General features: G+C 34.9%; 1 protein-coding gene across 3 annotated transcripts; it reads left to right on the top strand.

Moving 5' to 3' along the window:
* The first annotated feature begins 5,553 nt into the window (after positions 1 to 5,553).
* Positions 5,554 to 20,116, top strand: LOC117205174 (solute carrier organic anion transporter family member 1A5). Of its 3 annotated transcripts, none has more exons than XM_033443324.1 (10): positions 5,554 to 5,728; positions 13,479 to 13,739; positions 14,135 to 14,344; positions 14,623 to 14,881; positions 15,311 to 15,452; positions 15,526 to 15,817; positions 15,919 to 16,111; positions 16,193 to 16,448; positions 16,643 to 17,084; positions 17,737 to 20,116. In XM_033443324.1, exons 1-10 carry the CDS (start codon positions 5,629 to 5,631, stop codon positions 18,639 to 18,641), a joined length of 3,060 nt encoding a protein of 1,019 aa, XP_033299215.1. In that variant the 5' UTR covers positions 5,554 to 5,628; the 3' UTR covers positions 18,642 to 20,116. The 3 variants fall into 3 exon arrangements, with proteins under 3 accessions (XP_033299215.1, XP_033299216.1, XP_033299217.1); XM_033443325.1 differs by lacking the exon at positions 5,554 to 5,728 and adding an exon at positions 12,475 to 12,690; XM_033443326.1 differs by lacking the exon at positions 5,554 to 5,728 and adding an exon at positions 12,476 to 12,734.
* Positions 20,117 to 20,506: the final 390 nt, after the last annotated feature.

The following is a 20,506-nucleotide window of genomic DNA, read 5'->3' as shown; positions in this document are numbered from 1 at the left end:
GCATCTAGTCTGTATACTGGGTGTACGCGATAAGTAATTCACTTATAACTCTATTGAGTTAACCCTTGCTTCTGCAGTGCCTCCATTTAGTCTCTGAACCCCCTGTTTCGATGGTACTTCTGCTCTTCTACCTTCCTACCCCCCCCCTATTCTCGACATCCTCTGAGTCAATTGGTTTTCGCGATATTAAAACCGTCGAATTGAACTTCTATTCTGTACAATCTGAATATCTGCAGATCGCTAAAGCAACGTGACCGAAGATCGAATATCTCGTGTTTAATCTTATATCGTGTGAATTAGCTAAGACATGGGGACGTGATACGAGGAAACTGTAACGATGAATTTCTGTTACTACCAGTTTGTAATAATTGTTATCTACACTGTTTGTTATCCATTCAACAATTCATGAATGAATATCAAAGATTTTGTGTCATTCTGCGATATCATCATGAATATTATAATAATCGTGAAATATAGCTACGGATTTTGTTAATAATTCATTGAACGATTTGAACCAGTTGCGATATTTCAGTTGTGATTAGCCTGTAAACTAGAGAAATCTCTCAGGTTCACAATTTCTTGGTTGTAATAATTCTTAATTTCCAAAAGTAAATTATACCATTTACATTTATACCAATTATACCATATTTACGTTTATCCGCTATGATTAAAATCGACATAATTGAAATTGATCTGTCTTCCCTGATTTTTCATTCCGTAATTACAGAAGCTCTAAGTGGCGATCCGATTAACAGATTAATTGAGATTAACAATAAGAAAGTTAATAATTTGCACTGATCGTGGGATTAATTTCTTTCCATGATAGTTCCAAGTATTGAATCGTTTAGCATTCGAAAATATGAAACTCGATATCCGATTAATTAAACGTATAAGCTATAGAGACGATGAGGAAGAAGGGGAGCAGAGGGAAAGGTAAACTTAAGATAGAGAAGGATTGGGGAGAGAGAATGATAACAGAACAGAGCAAAAGGTTAGGTCATATTGCGGATAGGCAAAGTAAGTATCTACCTCGTCGAAACGTCGGTGTAAGACCACTTAGGGCAAGGGTTCGTCTCTTTGGGAAAGCTTATGGCGGGCCCTCAAAGTGGCCATTACGAGCCGATGGTTGGTCCATGGATGGTCTGTAGAAATCGACGGTCAGTATCGTCTCTTCCCTCTTCTACCCCTTACCACCAACTTCTTCCTATCTCCTCCATCTTGCTCTCTTCCGGTACCATTTACCGGCCAAGTTGTCCAATTAGGTGTGTCAAGAGGTATCGAATAATTATAGCAGTTTACGTTGGTCGGTGTTCCTATGAAACACTATCAGATCATAGAACAGGAATTATTTGCTTGCAAAAATCGGACCATACCGATCAAGGTAAAGTCACGCGTTTATATGTCAAAATCAATCTTTCTAAATTTTTCAATAAATGGTGTCTGAGATATTACTCGTTTCCAGGAGGAGCAATAACTAAAGAAGATATAACACGTGAATATAAAAGTTCTATCAGTTTTACGTACTGAAGGTATAACAAGTGTTTTTAACATTTTTAAATGTTCTCTCTGTGTTCATATGCTGTTTATTTAATTCTGCGACTCTTTTCCAACTACTATACTCCTCATCTGATTATATATATGTGTATAATATATATGTAATATATATAATACCTCTGGCAAAGAACTACTGGTTCCTAGAGTCTATGAAGTCACCAATGCCCGTTTGCTTTGTTCCTCGTTTGTAAATGATCCGCTTCATTGTAGTTGATCTTCAAGCAAAATACCCATAAAATAAAAACGAATAAATCGTCCTTTATAATTTCTTCATTTATAATTTCATCATCATACTTGCTATATATATTTTGTACAGATTTTTGTACTGCGCTGTTAGTTTTCTTAAATTCATATGGCATGCAACGAGGTGTACGAACTTTAATCCATGCAACTTTGAACTTTAACATTTGCCCACTTCAATCGTTGATATAAAATAAACAAATTCATCATTTTTTATATATTCTTAAAGTAGGATACGCAAAGTTATTATGTAGTATTAGTTTTCATTTAAATTTATCGTAATTTATTTACAAAATCAATGTTGGTGATAATACAGCAGCCGACCCAATTTTTGCATTCACCTGATACATAAATCTACGTCGAATAGAGAAGAGAAGAATTTTTGCTTCATAAGCTATAATATTAGTAGAAGTTGATGCATAAATATCTATTTTACGATCAATTTCTAACTTGGAATTTCTTTTCTGGAAACCTCAGATTATTTAGTTTGTATCTAGTTTGTACGAAAGGAAGGAAAGTTGTCATCGTGTTTTTTAACGATAAGTTAATTACATACGTAGCTAGATATTAATTTTTGTAATTGAACCATAGTCTGAAACATTTGTATGACAGCTTTTGTTAGTTTCATATCTGGTCTAGGGTCTAGGTCACTTGCAGCGACATTTCCGAAGAGTTCGACAACTCATTGTCAACTATCTATACTAACGTTTGACAGTTATTCGATAGTTTCCGCCTTAAGTAACATCCTTTCAGTAACGTTTAATGTATCAACGCTGCTATAACCTAGAAAGTAAATCTTATGTTATTTCCTTATTAACGAATTAACACACGTTTGTACGTATACGTATTTGAAGAAAGTTAATCGGTATTGTCGTATTTCACAAGTACGACTGAGCGAAGATTATATTGGTAATGGATATCTTCATACTCATCGCATGTATCACATTATTTCGGAAATTAAACTTTCCCACGAGGAATGTTTCATAGAAATTAATTTTCTTCAGATTAAGAGAATCATTAACTAAATGTAATATCGTGGAAAATAAATCTTTTCCGTGGATCGAAACAGTTTTGGAGGAAAGCTTGTAGTAACGGCGAAGGGTATCTCAGCCGGCGGAAAGACACGTTTAAAGAATTAAAGTATCTAATGCGAAAGAAAGGTCTTCGAAGCCGCCGTTTGAAAGCGAAGCATTGTCTGCTTAAGCCTGGCATTCAGTGGCCTCTTTCTCTCTTTCTCTCTCTCTCTCTTTCTTCTCGAGTATAAATTGCGAAAGGTAAGATAGTACGCAGGCTGGAGCCGGTGGAGGGAGAAATAAGAAATTAAGAGAGAGTCTTAGAAGAGAATAAAGCTAAGAATTAAGGCGGCAGAGAGGCTTGGCGGAGAGGAGTGGAAGAATCAGGGGAAGAGCGGAGAGAAAGAAAGCAGGAAGAACGAGAGAAGACGAAACGAACTGAAACCGCCGCTGGCGCTCGCTTTCGAGCTTAAGTCCTTCCAGAGATTCTTACTCGCGCGTCATTTAACAAAACAATTAGAAGTTAACCCCTTCCTTCGTTCATTCGTTCTTTTCTTTCGAATCTACGTCCCAAAATTAAGGAGGATTTCAACCCTTTTCAAGACTTCTCGATTTAGTATGAAATCTACCGAATTTTATGATCTATGGTTTATAGATCGGAATACGTCGATATCGAGTGCTGAGATACTAACCGAGTTATGCGTGCGTATATCGTGATGTACTGTGCGAATTTACCACTATCGTCCAAAAATTTACAGAAAATACTTTGCTAAAGAATAGATCTCTTTATTACTATCTCTTTCGGATTTTTCTAAGTAGAGACAGAATGCCAATTAAATAAATTCGTGGTATCATACCAGGTGGAAATTGGAAAGAAATTTGAAATTCTTTCCGAAATTCTCGCATGGATCAATTTTGATATAAACATCGTAAACAGTATACCAAAAAAAAAAAAAGAAAAGAAAATGCGAAACGATAAACAATCTCGTGCGATGCAACGCGACGATTCTATTTAACTTGGAAATTTTAGACGTTAACATTTCTGGTTTACATGGAATATTTTATTTCTTGTAGAATCGTAGACGAGGGAGAGTTCATCAGAGAAAAAAGCAACGACTCCACTCATGAAATTACCGAGTATCATTTAGCACGATGGTGGGAGGGGAACCATCTGCTTTTTCCCTCTTTCGTGAAAAGTCTGCGACGGTAGCAGCGCGCCGCCATGAATTCCGTCTTTCACGGCGATAAATAAAAGTAAAGCGTAAAGCAAAGACATCCGGCGGCAACCGCCCCTCGTCTGGTTGAACTGTACGACCAGCGACTACCCCCGATCTTGTCGATACCAGACTGCATCGAGCCCCTCTTATACCCCATTGAAACCACTACCTTTTAGAACTATGACTGCTTCGCGTATCGAGCGTATAAAATAAATATACCATGTTTTTCCGTAGCGGCTACCGTCAAATGTGCATAATCTTCAAACGAAGGTGTATACAGGATCGCGATGTCGAAGGGGTTCGTTTCTTTATGGAGGGTCGAAGGGACTGGAAGGAAAGATTTCTACCAATTATCAGAAACGCGCCTTTTGATCTGTTTGCGTGTATGCGTTGATTTATAAAACTCTTACTCTTATTTGAAAAAAATCACCGGGGGGAAAAGATGTTCTGTCTACGTCTGTTTCAGCCTTCCCACGCCTCCGTCCGAGACGTTCCGTCCCTTTACTTTTATGCGCGGATACATCGAAGGGGTTCGCGCAAAACTTTCCTTCCGATTCCTTATTTGTCTGGCAATTATTTTTTTCAGGGAAAATTAGCGTGGACAAACTTGATGTCGCTTCCCTTTTCCACGGTTCTCGTTGATTTAACCGATTGCTAGTTTAGTCTTCTGGTAGCAAATACTTGCTTTTCAAAGTTCAACTTTCCTCTATGTGTGTATGCAAACGATTTACACAATTTTATCTATGCATCGGACTACGATATTGATAAATGTACATAGTCTTTGGCATAAAACTCCGTAATTTCATTGCGAACCGAGATATTTGCCGTAGTCTGCGATCACTGCTGAATATTAATTATAACAATCAATAATTAATAAGTTCTAATACACACTAGCGATCAGAAGTATTAGAACACTCGTTCGTTAAATTCTTTAGGAAATTCTAAGAAATTTCACCTTATTTGTTATTTTACATTAAATATGTTGCAATTTTTAAGCAAGCATTTTTATTTAATCCGTTGATGAATAACTAAAAGAAAATGCAAAAAAATGTTACATTTCAATGGGTTAGATGTTTCCATTCTTATAGAACTCGACCAAGTTTTTCTCCCACTATACACTAACATCTTTATCGCTTGCCTATACTCAAATCTCTCATCGCTGAACAATGCAGAACTTTACAGTACTGAATAACCAGAATTAATCTGGTTCTTTTTATTCCCTTCGATACAAAATATATATCTAAAGTAAAAGTGAAAATAATGAAATCACGTTGAATTTAATACTTATAGTCAATATTGTAAATACGTATAGAGTACGCATTTCGTTGCATCTGAGAAATTAAGTAGAATTGGATTTAGGACACAAAGATCTCAAAAAAATTCTATTCTATTCTATTCTGTTCTGTCTACTATATGCTGTATCCTTCTGTGTATGAGTAGGCACGATGTAGTTGGATATTTGTTTACTGTTTTTCTGCAAGATTCGGAGGATTATGAAACCAAACGTAAACACAGTCAGGTATCGTGGATCGACCAGTCAGTACACAAAGTGAGTTTAGTGAAGCAGGATACGTTTATTAAGATTATGACTATCGTGAAAATTTATGTTATACCCGATCTTTGCGAACGACTTCAACAATTCACTAGAAAACGTGGTCACATCTTTATTGAAATCAGAGATGCTCCTTGAAATTTTCCTACGCAGTAAGTAATTATAACAGAAAATAAGCTGTAATTTGGAATTGTTGACATACGAGCGTGTTTATACGGATTTTCTTTACACATTATTTTTATACTCCGTACCTTTGTCGTACTTTCTATAGGGAGTTCAGGGAAACAAAGTCTTAAATAATCGTGTCGAATGAGAATCATTATTGTTATACTATTTACATTATTTCGTTAATTACAGTTTTACTTGTTCTGTTTTATATTCAGCGAACGAAAACCTTCCTACGACCCAATAACACTACAATGTTTTACTTTCATATAAGCCTGAAATTCTTACTTGATTCAAATAATTTCCTCGTTGTAAATTAATTCTGCCATATGTTATTTTAATCATTTTCTTGTCTTTGATATTTTTTCTTATTGAAACTAGAGTACGTAATATTTTATCATTGTTTCGTTACTATAGATATTGGTAAAGATAAAAAGTGTCTCATAGTATTGTATATAGCAAGTTTAATTGTTTTATACGAATCTGAAGGTTAAATCATTAGATACCGAATGTTAGTTAACTAGATACTTTATCGTATATGTATTTCACATATTATAACATATGTGTCTATACGTGACATAAAATTGAACGATAAGATTTGTTTAAAAAAAAATTACTTGTTTTTAAGAGAATCGCTAATTTGTTCAGAGAAATAGTAAAGATTAACGAGGGAGACGCGTTGAAAGAACGATTTATCAGGATCTGTGATTCATAAAAGGTTTGTAATTCTTAGTCGTGATCCACCTTTGCATTGAGTCCGATGGGAATACGTTGTAGGCGAGTGGTGTGAGTTTCCCTGAGTGGCTATTGTCATGTTAAGCGCTCGTCTTTCACCCCTGCCGTGGTTTCGTTAGGTCGAAGACTGTTATCTCATCAGTGCTTTTATGGAAAACTCTGCGTCGTATTTCCTTTAAAAAAGCAAACGGGGAACAAAGAGAAAGAAACTGAGGTTATTATACCATAAACTTCAAAGGATGAATTGATGTAGTCAAATTGTCGGTACGAGCATCCATGTAGCAGTCAAATGTAATATAGCTCCGTATTATCAAGTATCGAAAGGATTGAACGATTCAAAACGTGGAATAAAAAAAAAAAAGAGAAAAAGATTTGAATCGATAGACATTTAACGATTACTTCGATTTGTTTTACGCAACAATTTCGGCCGAACAGAGCAAACACAACACCGGATTCCGAATGTTAGAAATATATTCCGCAATCTGTACGTTTCCTTTGATAAAACGCACGAAATCGCAGAGTAAAACGATAAAAATCAACGAATATATTTAATCGTACAACAACACGCACGGTATATTGTCAGTGGACTCTTGCCACAAGTGATCACCGGTCAAAGTTAGAGTCGCAGACGGACATTTACACACGCGAATACAGCGGCAACAGCCGCGTTCGTATTTGAATGAATCCCGTGGAAGGGTCGAGGTCAACGAGAAGGGGACAAACCTATGGGATGGTCCACCGACGAAAGCCAGGAGCTTTTTAACCGACGGCTACACTACCCCCGATCGGCCGCTCCAGATTAATTTCATCATGAATGTTAGCCCAACACTTGAGATTCAACCGCAGCCAAACACGGTCCACGATACTCTATTAACAGTTTAAAGCGTATTACAGTCGCGACGCGAGCTTGTTTCGTCCGCGTATCACGAGCCCGGCCAAAGCTCGATGCTCGTGAAAAATGTTTTCAACAAATATGTTTTCAAAGAAATGTATCAGCTCGATTGAAACATTTGCGACGTCCGAGAAATCTGCTGCTCGTAACATTTACAGTCTTTTTTAACGTTACTAAACTGTATATGTAAGATATTGAGATATCTATGTAGAATAGAATAGAATATGTAAATAAGGTATTGAGATACCTATGTAGAGTAGAATAGCGAAACTGACTGGAAAGATCACTTTGGTTCGGAATAAATTAGAACTGAACCGGTGCATGTAACTCTTTCGGAGCATACATCCATTTTAGACGCTTTACGCTTTGTGACAAACATGAATCAATACTTTAATATAACTTTAGTAACCATAAAATCGAAATATGCATATCTTCGGTATGACACTTGTGCATCGTTAATTGGCTACATTTCGTACGAAATTGAATTTTAGTTGCTGCAGAACTATATCGATATATACAAGGTAAAAGGTTTGATCACCCAAATGAAAGTCGAAAGCCGTGAAAACGATATTATGAAGGATATATCGATTACGTGATCGTTAAAGTTTCAGAGGCGACGTGTTACCAGTTTTTTGCCTGGTTGACAGAGGCTGCCAATTAGGCGTGTCTGAAAGGTCGTAGCACTGGGTAAGCTCGTTTCTCGAAGACGGGGGCCTCGTTCGAGTTAAGAACTCGATGGAAGTGGAAAGAAGAAAGAAACAACGAGAGACGCGATACGTGGGATCTCTCTTTTGCCTCCTTTGCCTTTTTTCGGTGGAAATAAAACTGTTGTATCTACTAATAAAGGCGGAGTCTTACTTTTAAAAGCGCGTACCGCTGCTTCTCTTCTTCTTACCCGCTTCGTTCCTTCTCTCACCTTCGTCCTGCGTTAAAATAGGAGGGATTAGTTCCTATGGTAGCGCGGGGGCTTAAGCATTGATGAGGTTTTTAAATGGGTTCTCCTTTGACGATGGTAAGAGAGAGCGCAGAAGACGTGAACGGCCGACTGGTTGGGAAAAGGGGGACAGAGTGGGACGATATTTACCGGGAGATTAAAAAATCGGGGGAAAAATTAAGTGTTACGGGGGCACGCCCCCGACCAGGATTTAATTCTACGTAATCCTCTGCTAAGATCGCCGAACTGGCGATCCCTCCTCTAGTTCTGCCCCTCTCCAATTTTGAGACGGCCGTTCGTGATTTTCAACCCTCCTCGATAGTCTTTCTTTTTCCTACCCTTTTTTTTTTCATCTTACGCTGATCGTTCAAGATTATGCTTTCAGAAAGTTCTCGGTTAGATGCGCGTAAGGAAGTTGTGAAATGTTCAAACAGCTCCTAAAACGTTTCTCCCTGTACAATATCTTTGTTTCGCTTAAGATATACGTTCCACTTGTTATTGGTACATCTTTGTTCGCCACTTTGGTGGGTCGAGCATATTTTTAAGTCGTGTTGTTATGTAATACAGTTTTTCTGACGAATATGCAATTTGCCACTATAATCGTCACGTCTATTTTATAAAAGAAGAGTGAAAAATTTAATAGAAAGGTAGTAACAATTGCGAAAAACAAGGGAAAATACAATAATATACTAGATATAATCATGTACTAAATATAAAAATTAACTTTATAAAAGAACTATATTATTTGTAAGATGATCTAATTGTTATAAATACCTATCTTTCTATTCGTATGAGTTTGTAATTGTAATTTTTTGATTTTCCAATGTAAAATTCACAACAATAATTTCAATACTAATATATACAGTCGCGATATTGTATATAATTTGAATTAATATTACAGATATATAAAAACAGTGTTCATTTGTTCTATCATTTTCTTTTACTTGTCATACCTTCGTTCTCGGTGTTAATTAAAATCACTCTTGTGTACATAAAGTAAAAAATCTATCTGATCAAACATCACAGTATTGCATATGACTGTATCGTAGAATTAACTAACACCGTTCTTATGAACCTTTGTTAAATATTCGATTTATTTGGTACTAAATTACTGTGTGAACAATATCAATTTCTTTAAACAAATCAATTGCTTCCAGTAATCACACATATTTGCCTGGCTTATGTTAGTTTGCATACATAGGGTAGAAACTCATCTGCGGTAGTTCAGCAGTACGGTTGATGGAAAGTTCATTTTGGGAGGAGTTGAAGTTTGGCGACGTCGCGGGTCTTTTTCCCGGCTGCTTCCACTCAAATAATAATGTAGCTTAATTACACGAGGACAAGTCGATATGTTGGCGATACAAATATTTAGAGGGTGGACGAAGAGTAACCGTGGAACGATGTTATTAGTAAATTAACCAACATCAAAGAAAATGCGAGCGGTGGTCACTTACTCCGCTAATGGAAAGCCTGCATCCTCCTGTGTGAGATATCTATAGATGTACTTACATACGCGTGTATATAAATACATTTCTATATTTCAGTTATAATACTTGGAGCGTTGTGCGATCGTTATGAACGAGCATATTACCGTCTATGGCTCCTTGATGAGCATCCATCCAGAACTCCAAGCATACGTACACCAGTTATCTGATGCAACTTTGTAACATTTATCCCTCTTCGTACTTATCTGGCAAATTGAATTTTCCTATTGTTTCAAACGTGCAGTTGTTTTTATTTATTCTTCGGTGTCGCTAAAACGATATTCATTTTGGATACTTATATATGTTATCAAATAAATGACGAATGTTTCATTTGAATGAAAGGAAATCTTTTATAAGCCATGATAATTACCATGACAATTACACGTTATTCACAATCTTTCTACGTACGATAAAATTCTTTGAAATTGCCAATTAATATATGACAAATTCATGAAAGTTTAATTTAACGAAATGATCTACCTTTTTGTGTTCTTTCTGTATTATATATTCTGTTTTCTAGTAAACAGGTACATACAATCCCTGTGACATAGAGATTAGCATCAATAAAAATTGATATTACTTTTGTCGAAAGCTCCTGCGTGCTTCTAACTTGGTAACAGAGTTCGTCGTTCGAATTGCCAATCTCTTAGATAGTAATTACTTTGCATATTTTACTTTATACCCTTATGTCTCTACATACTAAATCTGTCATTATTAACTCTTAATTTCACGATTAGAAAATTTTTCATTTAAGGAACTATCCTAGAAAGAAGAAAGGAGGTAACTTAAGAAATAAAAGATCTGTAACCTGTCATTTTCACAAGTTCGAAATAATATTTGGTAGTTTCATTGTTAAACGATTTCAATTATCTCTCAAAGCGAGAATTCCGTGAAATTTTACCATTCATTTTTTTGTAGCGTGCTAGAGGCCGGTCCGATTCCCATTTCAGCAGCCGACAGATTCATTTATCATTAGAAAAGAGTGTCATTGGCTAAGAAAATGATGCATAACGCGGCTGACGAGAAGGTCGAGAAGTTGGAAGGGCCGTATATCCCTGGTCGGTTCTCTTGCCGATTTTCTGGTGTCTCCTATTCCTCCGTTACGCTGGGGTCTTAAGGGTGATTTCTTTTCGTTTCTGGCTCCGCCGGACTAAATTTTGCGCGTTAAGCCCTCGGTGTAATCCTGCCCTTAATATTCAAAAACGTGATCGCCCTGCCAAGCATCCCGAACGAAGGAACAGCCCTCGAAGAGTGGAGCACAGCTCGACCAACCGAACTGGCGAACGAGGGAAGCTTTTCATATGCTAATTGGCATTCGTCATTTTCTTATGGCAGCGACTTAAGTGTGCTTAAGCGTGCTAACTCCTTTCTGGAAGCGCTAGAGCTTGGCCAAGCTCGTGGAACCGGCCGATGCCATTTTCGAAATTGGACAGTTTCGGGATTCTCCTTGCCAACTCGCTGTTTCAGGCAACCCGGAATACCAAATTGAACGAATACGTTCTATAACATAGATTTTTCGTTCCCAGGCACCACAAACACCGGAATTGATGGCGTTGATATCCTTAATGTCCCAAGAATTCCAGATATTGTAGGGTTTCGGTGATTAATTAAACGTTCGTTCATTTTTATGCCATTTTAAATATGCAAGTTTATGTTAATATATTCATCCGAAGAAATGAATTAATTTCAAACTTTCCAATAATGAAACGTTGTATGTGTCTGTAAATAACGTAAAGGAATTAGATGTAGCAATGTGTATTGACCTTTATTATGAGCCATCTTTTTATTTCGGCATATATTAATCTACCTATATAAAAAAAAACTATATAAATTGTTTGTATTTAAAGTTCACTTTCCTTAATCCTTTCTGTTGATTGATGTATCGAAGAAGGTCTTGTAATTTCTAAATTCTTTAATAATCTTAAGAGCTGATAACTATGTTATCTTTAATTCGCAGAGTTATCATTTGTTCTAAGAACTAGGCAAGTAAAACATATGCTTTAGGATATAAATATCTGTAAACCGTGATTATTACCAGCGAGATATCAAATTATTCGCAGTGAGACACATGTTATGTAAAAAAATTGAAGACATGTTGCCAAAACGTACGAAGTTTGCAATGATTTATACCATTTGATATAATAATTATGGTTAAGGAAATAAAATCAAATTCGGATATATTTGTATTCTGAAGCATCTATTTGATCTGCACGCTTTTCCCTTGCACGATTAATTGAAAAATAATTCTAATTAAAATAAGATGAAAAATATGAAAAAAACAACCTACTTAATCCGTTTAATTTCAATCAGAAACTAAATCCACGTTATAAGTAACGTGATTATCGAAGAATTACGTACGATTCATCGTTAATTTGTCAGAAAATTGCTCAATCAATCAATGATATTTCACGATGAAATTTCTCCAATCATGTAATAAGACTACTAAATATTATACGTGCGAGCTCGTAATTGTGCAGATAAAGATTTTCGTCGATAAGATTTTTATCTATTACCTACATCGTTCACGCATTTAAATATTGAGTTTATGGATTATCACTTAACCGGCGATCGACATACGCATCTCATAAATATTTTTCCTGTCTGACTCGAGGTACGAGTATTACCGTCTCCTATTGTAGCACATGCGTATATTACACTCTACCTTTATCGAAAGATATCTGAGCAGCGTATCTGTAACAAGATAACGTGCGTCGACTAAAAGTGCCTCGCCTCTGGTCTCACGTTAGTAGGTTTGCGCTTTATTAACCCGTTTTCGTGAAACGAAACAAACCGTGCAATCGAACGTGATAAAACGACTCGAAACCCAGTTGTGATTGATGCCAACATGTGATTGCACATCGAGTTTTCGTGGTTACATCGATACAGACATCGGCGTGTTCATCAGTGCGTAAAAATAGAAGTTGTTGATCGATCGACTTCTCACAAAAGTAAGTTAACAAAGGCTACTGAAATGGTCAATAAAACTGAACTAGTTTTTGATATACGCGTCGTAAACGATAAATAATTTATATGTAAAATGCTGATTATGCCGAATACGACGATTCTCCGGTACAGAGAATCTCAGTAAAAATTAAACTACGAGTTCTAAGAGACGTCACCAGGTGATTCATCGTGACACATAAATCGCTAGACACGTGAAATACATTGCTAATTGAATTACAACTGGTGTTACACACACACACACACATATATATATGTAGGTAATAGCAGAATTAATCATTAACCCATCAAAAATGACGAAATACGAACGAAATATTGTCATGTTTTTACGCTTAGAATTACTTGTTGTATTACTTTTGTTTAACATTTATTATATTACAAAGTTGTGGAGTATGTAATTCAATATTGCTTTAATAGTCTTCAAAACCTACTGAAGTATGAAACATTTTAATTCTGCTAGCAGAGTTCAATGTAGATATTTATTATATTTGTTATATCCAGTCGGTAAATTTAATATCTATCTATTTTGAAAGAATATTAACACAAACATGTTATCGTACGTGTTTGCAAGGAAAATTAAAAGTGGTATTTCAACATTAGCGGAGATTTAAAAATTCAGTAATAAATATATGTATATTTTCCTTATGTAGCGTGACCAACTTTATTTATAATGTAAACAGAAGAAACGTAAAAACACCGCAAATACTTTATCAGTTGATCTTATTTTAAAGGAATGGCTATACATCTTCAAGAAGTGATGCGATCAGAAGTGGAGGGTGGCCTTGCTGGTCCAGCTAATCCGATACCGAATCAGTCGATAGATTGCGGTTGTGGACTACTACCATGTCCGAAATTAGCAAAATTTGCAACTCGCCGACTTTTCGTTGGCTTACTCTCATGGGTTGGCTTGATTCAAGCCGCTGCTTACGCGTATCTTTTCATAACAGGACCTACGATCGGAAGAAGATTTCAATTTGATCCTTATGTAATGGGCATGTATTCCTAAAATTCCTATCATCGTACAAATGCTTTTCGCCACTAGATTTCAAATATTTGTTCAAATTCATATGTTTCTAAATATAATTAAAGAAATAGAACCTAAGCCGAGATTCATTTCATCTCTTAGACATTACAAAGAGTACACAATTTTGAATATTTTATATATTTTATATCTTGTGCATTCTGTGCATTTTTGTTCCACTAAATTCACTGTAAATGCATATAAATCCGGGGTCTATTCGTAACTATGACGAAGATTTTTATCGGCTTTTGTATATTATACCACAATTCTGTGAAATAAAGTTTCAAAAGTATTTTTAGTACGAACGTTAAGACAGAAATTTGGAGATCAACGATAATCACTAATTACTATCCTTGAATGTTGCAGAATGGGTACTTATAATATCTGATTTGACACCTTTCCTTCTTGGAGTAGTCGTTGCATATTGGGGTGATAGAATTCACAGAGCTGCATGGATTGGCGGTATAGTTCTTTTGCAAAGCATTTCGTATTTTATTATGATAATTCCTCATCTGACGCATCAGACCAAAGTTATCGAAGAAACCGAAAACATGACACATATGTCGATATACGCAGGTGAATAATACATATTAATAATACATTTCTTATTCGATCATTATCAATAGACTTATGTATTCGTGAGTAAATTCATTTTCTTATACATTCACAAATACGATTAATTTCTCGTGTCAGTTAATAGAATAAGAAGCATTGAAGTTTCGATGGAAACACAATTTTTCTAAATCTGTTTCTCTTGTCGTGATTATAAATTATAATTTACACCTAGTAATAGAATATTGATGTATTACATAATGAAAGAAGAGAAGTACAACTTTTAACATATCATTTTACAGATGATAGTCGAGATCTGTGTTTCGACGCTTCTTCTAGGATTGTTGCAAAAGAGAGTCAGCCCTGTTATTTCACATTTTCAATGATCTTCGTTGTACAAATTATATCTGGTATTGCGAACATTGCGTACTTTGCGTTGGGTATATCCTATTTAGACGATAATACAAAGAAAAAACACATAGCTGCTTTCATTGGTGTTCTCATTTCTGCGAAGATTTTCGGCATTCTTCTAGGATCTATCCTGGCGTGGATTTGTCTCAGGTGAGCTAAATTTCTAATTTATATATATATATATATATATATATATATATATATATATAATGTGCCTTATTTAAAATTCTATAAATAGCAAACTAACATTCAATTAGAAAGAAATAACGACTTCAAATGTTCATAGAATTAACGAAAATTCATTCGAATAAAAATTATAAATGAAATGTATTACTTATGTTTCATTGTAATTTACGCAAATTCGATTATTTTATAACCTTTTAAAGGCAGATACCACTGTAAAGTTCTTCATATATGATATTCTAAAAAAAATATTGAAAGTTATTGAGCACCAATGTTCTGATAAAAGCCAGAATAACGATATCCAAAATTATTTTTTAATAAATCAAAATTTAAAATACTGATATAACTTACGCAAAATATATATTCAATGCTTTGTGAAAATTTTTATTCATACAGAGTCGACGCAGTGACTTTGAGCTTGATAAAGTCCTACAGAGAACAAATCGGCGCATGGTGGTTAGGGTTACCAATTCTAACGATACTACTCATAGTTCCTGGTTTGCTTCTTTCATGGTTCCCTCAAATGCTACCATCTGAGGTGATTATCTAATTATTTTTGCCTGTTTAATGATACTAAACACGTATCTATAAAGCGATATTTCTTCCACTAGGTTGTCGAAAAAGCTGCTGCCTCGTTATTACATAGTTCCAACAATCAAAATCGAACATCTCGCAGATTGGTTAGCCGAAAAGCTGGTAATTCCAATTTCTGGCCATCGGTCGGCAGACTGTTCATTAATAAAACTTTGATTTGCCAAGTCGTTTCTTGTAGTCTTTACGTTATGGCGATTGTGCATTTTATTAGTTTTGAAAATCTCATTGCGCAATCAAGATTTCACGTACCGAAGCCAAGTGGGATGTTACTCGGCTTCGAGGATCCAGCTTCGTCAAGATTAATATTAAGTAGGATACGAATTACATCTCAGTATAATTTTGAGATACAATTTTGAGATATAACAATGTCGTATAACGTATGACTAAGTTAACGTATTACCTATTTTCAGATATCTTGAAACCTATTCTAGTCGCCTTGATCGTGATCGTTTCTGGCCTAGTTATTTCGAAGGCGAAACCTGGTGCTAAGTGTATCATTGGTTACAGTATCATCGTCGTACTTTTAGCATCTGTAATTATTTTCTCATTGTCTGCCTCAACTTGTGAGAAAAAGCCTATTGTTGGTACCACTAGAAACGGATCGTAAGTACATCAACAGCAAATGGAATAGAAAATTCAATAATCATTTTAGTCATTATTATTCAGTATATATTTTTTTTTTAGTCTCGTCCTGTTGAAGTATTGTAACAGAAATTGCGGCTGTTCGTATGACGCTGATTTTCGTCCAGTCTGCGATAACAAAGGCACCTTTGTCTTTTATAGTCCTTGTCACGCTGGATGCACTTCTTCCAAATTTATAAATGGCGTAACAATTTACAGTGGTTGCAGCTGCATAGAAGAAGAGATAGGAATGGAAGTGGAAGTGATCGATGGACCTTGCACTTCTACTAGATGTCAAAATAATTGGATACTTTTCGAGGCAAGTATCTTGCTATTCCTTGAAATGTTATATATCTTTCCAATTTCTCTCGTTTTTTTTGTTCATCTCTTTTTCTAAATTACAATTTTTAATTTTCTAAATTTCGAAACCCTAGGATTTCATAAATTTAGCTCTTTAACATAGTTACGTAGCAACGATTATAATTTAGTCAATGATAGTTTTCTCTCCTTTAGTCCGGAAGTCTGTTGACGTGCATATTAGTTGCATCAACTTTCGTGGGAGATATATTGATAATCTTGAGATCAGTCAACACGCAGGACAAGGCCATCAGCATAGGCTTGTGGATGTCGTGCTTGGCTATACTTGCGAATATTCCCGGAAAAATTCTTTACGATGTGATTGCAAATCTAACGTGCCGACATTGGGGAACTCAAAGATCTGTGTGCCATCTCCATGATGGCTTGAAGCTTGGCAACTATCTGTGCTACATGACAGGTTCACTATTAGTTCTGTCTGTCATATTGAAAACCTTAGTGTGGTTCTTCTGCAGAGACTTGGAGCTTTATATTCAGAAAGACGAAGAACCAGCAGCAGCGACTGAACTGAGAAAATTGATGCGCAATCCTGACGTTGCGACTAGTCAACAAGAGGAACCAACTAAGCCTGACCATGATAGTAAGTACATTGGCAACCGTGATTTGTAGAACATCAGCCTTCTCAAGTATTTAATAATTAATAATCTAATAATTTAATAATTAAACTTAGAAAAACTTTCAACTGATGTTAAGAACAACTACCATTTAACGCAAATCTATTATAATTCAAGATGTATTTAACTTGAAGCCATGATTGTTCAGAAAAATATTCTAAAGCTCTTACATATTATGATTAAATATTACGGAACGGAATTTTTCTTCGTATATATAATTTTATTTAAATTACATCGATACAATGTTATCTGATCTTTCGTATGTAACGATATTTGTATCGTGTCGTAATTAAACAATTAGACAAGCCGTGAAATAATGCATAAACACTTTTGGAAGTAATAAACATAGAAGCATGTTACGAAAATCAGAAATGCAAGAAGAATTTCAACGACTGATTAGTTTGTCATAAGTCTAAAAATATATTATCGTGAACTTCGTAAATTTCAAAGACCTCAGTGAAGAAAGAAATAATAGCGAAAAGAAAGAATATTAATTAAATGCTTGGCATCCCTTTCATAACCGCAGTGTTAGAAAAATCGTAAATGAAATGTCGTATTGATGCAGCTTTTATCTTTACTAAGAAGTGGAACGATTAAATTAAAACCATCCTTTTTTAGATGACACGCCAGTTCGAGTAGATATCGCGAACGAGGAATTGAATATATCAACGAGGTCCCTAAATGAAAGTCTGTCAAAGAAGAATGAGGAAGAAGAGGAAGACAAGAGTGAGGAAACAACTCTGAAATATGGTCCCATCGGTCCTGGGGATCGTCGAACGGACTCAAAATCATCGCTGAATCAAACGACGCAAAATCGAAAGTCAATGATTCGAAACTTACAGTCGGAGGACGAGTTAAGTTCTAGCGACGAAGAAAGCAAAAAAAAATCGAGTCCAAGGATAGCATACAAGCCGTTGAATCTCGATTCCGATGTAGAAAGTGATTTAAGCAGCGTGGAGCCAAGATCGCGGAAGCGTATTATGGGAAAGGACTACGATTCTGTTTATACCAGCGATCGCAGCTCTTCCGCGAAAAGCTCGCTCTTTAGACGTGAATTTCCTAATCCGGATAACTACGGGGATCCGAGACAAGCGAAACACATAGATGGTTCTTCGGAAACCAGCAGTTTCAAATTTTCGAGAAAGAGGCAAGACGTTGAGGTACAGAAGAAGGGAGATTTCAACGAAGTTGGTATACCAATAGTAAATGTTCCTGTTTCGCGTGCTTCCGCGAAAGGTGTAAAATCACTTATTGATCGATATGAACTAAACGCTGAACAGCAAACCGAAGAAGGCGAAGAGTCCTTCAGATCAAGTGAAAACGGAACTCACATGGAAAGTAAAATAGGGATCCCGCTAGTAGCTATGGCACCGAAAAGACCTCTCTCGAGGAGTCAATATTCATCAGGGTTCGGCAGCTTAACGGATGGTAAGATTCCTGCAAATCGATCCGAATCCCGCGAAAGCGTTAGCACAAAAGCATCTAGTAAGGGCAGTCTAGGAACACTGCGCACTGATCTCTAATGTACAACTATGTTACATATCAGTTCTCTATTTTGAAATTTTATACGAAAATCTATAAAGACACTTTATTTATTTAACACTTTTGGCTAGTTTTCTTTATCTGTCGAATCTTAATTCTATAATACGCACAATTATTCATAAACCGTTAAAGCGTGAGCTACCACGTAAAAGTAAGTTCTTTAATCTTAATGAAATCATATGTTATGAAATCATATGTTGCAAAAAATTTGTTTCGCTGAATTGTAGTTTCGTAAAGTAACATATAACTAATTGAATCTTTGTAGAATAGAAGGAATATAAGTAAATTAATTAAACTACTTCTAAGTACAGGTAAATAAGAATTAAAGAGAGTATTTTGTATATCAAAGATAGTTTTAAGCAAATAATTTTGCCTGAAATTTCAGAAAAATGCTCAAAAAATTATTAATATCATAAAAATACGTTTTTTTATGACATTTGAAGACTAAATTCTTTGCATTTAAAGAAAAAGATGTAACTTAAGAATAATATAAAAATGTATAAAGTATCTCCTTCTATTAGAAGGTGGAAGTATAATGCGACGTGCAAAGATAAAATATAAATTTTTCCCAAACTTGCTTTCCAAATTTTGCAAGGTCAGTATTATTTATTAGCATGAAAGTATATTTTTTTAGGAAAAGAATATATTTTTCCTATTATATTGTATAAACATAAACTAGTGCTAAAGTTCAATCATATCTAATTTTTTAAAACTGTCTTGAACACCAAACAAGTGATCAAGTTTTTAAATAACATTAACAAAGGAGTAATTTTCGGATATTTAGAAAAATATGCAACTTATATTTTTTTATTGGTAATTATCTATATCGAAGGAATGAGAACAGTTCGCTATACAACACTATTATAACCACGACTGACCAAAACAGATATAGAAAGTACAAATTTACAGGTGATTGACAATAGTTTGAATTTGGTAAAAATTTTCAGTAGAAGAATATTAGCGATCTACAGACTATATCTATACTATAAAAAGATTTATAGGAAAAAAATATAGCAGTCAGAATTTCCATAAAATTCCAATTCAATTAAATCGATTGATTATTAATGTTTAGAGTACAATGAAAATTACAGTGTTTAGCTGTAGAACTCAAACATAATTAACTCGATCTTTTTCCACTGATAATGAATCGGCGAAAAAAAGTGGAGCGGTTAAGATAACATACGGTCAGTTATCCTAAAAGTATCGTTACTTTATTTTTAGTTTAATTCTTCTGTGGTATTGGATTTTTTAGTACTCGAGTGGAAATTTATATCTACTATCAAGCGAAATGATCAAGATTATTGAAAGTCGATAACAAATTTATGAAATATATTAAGTACAGGTTTTCTTCGTCTAAAAATATTAGATGAATTTCGTACTTCATTAGAATCTGTTAGAAAATAAATATTCTAGATTTATGTTCATGTAACACATCTATTTCATATTAAAAAAAAAACAAATTGACATAACTAATCACCGATACGTATCAAGAAAGACTGTATGACCACAATTAATTTTATATAACACTGCCAACGACGAACGAATTAAAATAAAATTAAAGAGTAATCGGAAAAATGAAATTGTTCATATATATGACGATGCATTTCATATATATTCATATAATTAATAATAATATCTAAAATTATAGTAATTTCTTTATTTAGAAATATTTTTATATAAACACTGTATAATATGTCCATTTTTATTTAATTTTATGTATTTCAGGCAGAATATACCTAACTTACCTTAATAAACTGTTTTATACACTGGTTATGTATTAAAAATGTGACTCAACAAAAATATAATAAAAATTTTGACTCAAATTGTTATTCTTTGATATATCTAT

The sequence above is a fragment of the Bombus bifarius genome, unplaced genomic scaffold, assembly GCF_011952205.1.
Source record: "Bombus bifarius isolate JDL3187 unplaced genomic scaffold, Bbif_JDL3187 scf7180000007987, whole genome shotgun sequence".
NCBI lineage: Eukaryota > Metazoa > Arthropoda > Insecta > Hymenoptera > Apidae > Bombus > Bombus bifarius.
This window is presented reverse-complemented; position numbering and strand designations above follow the sequence as displayed.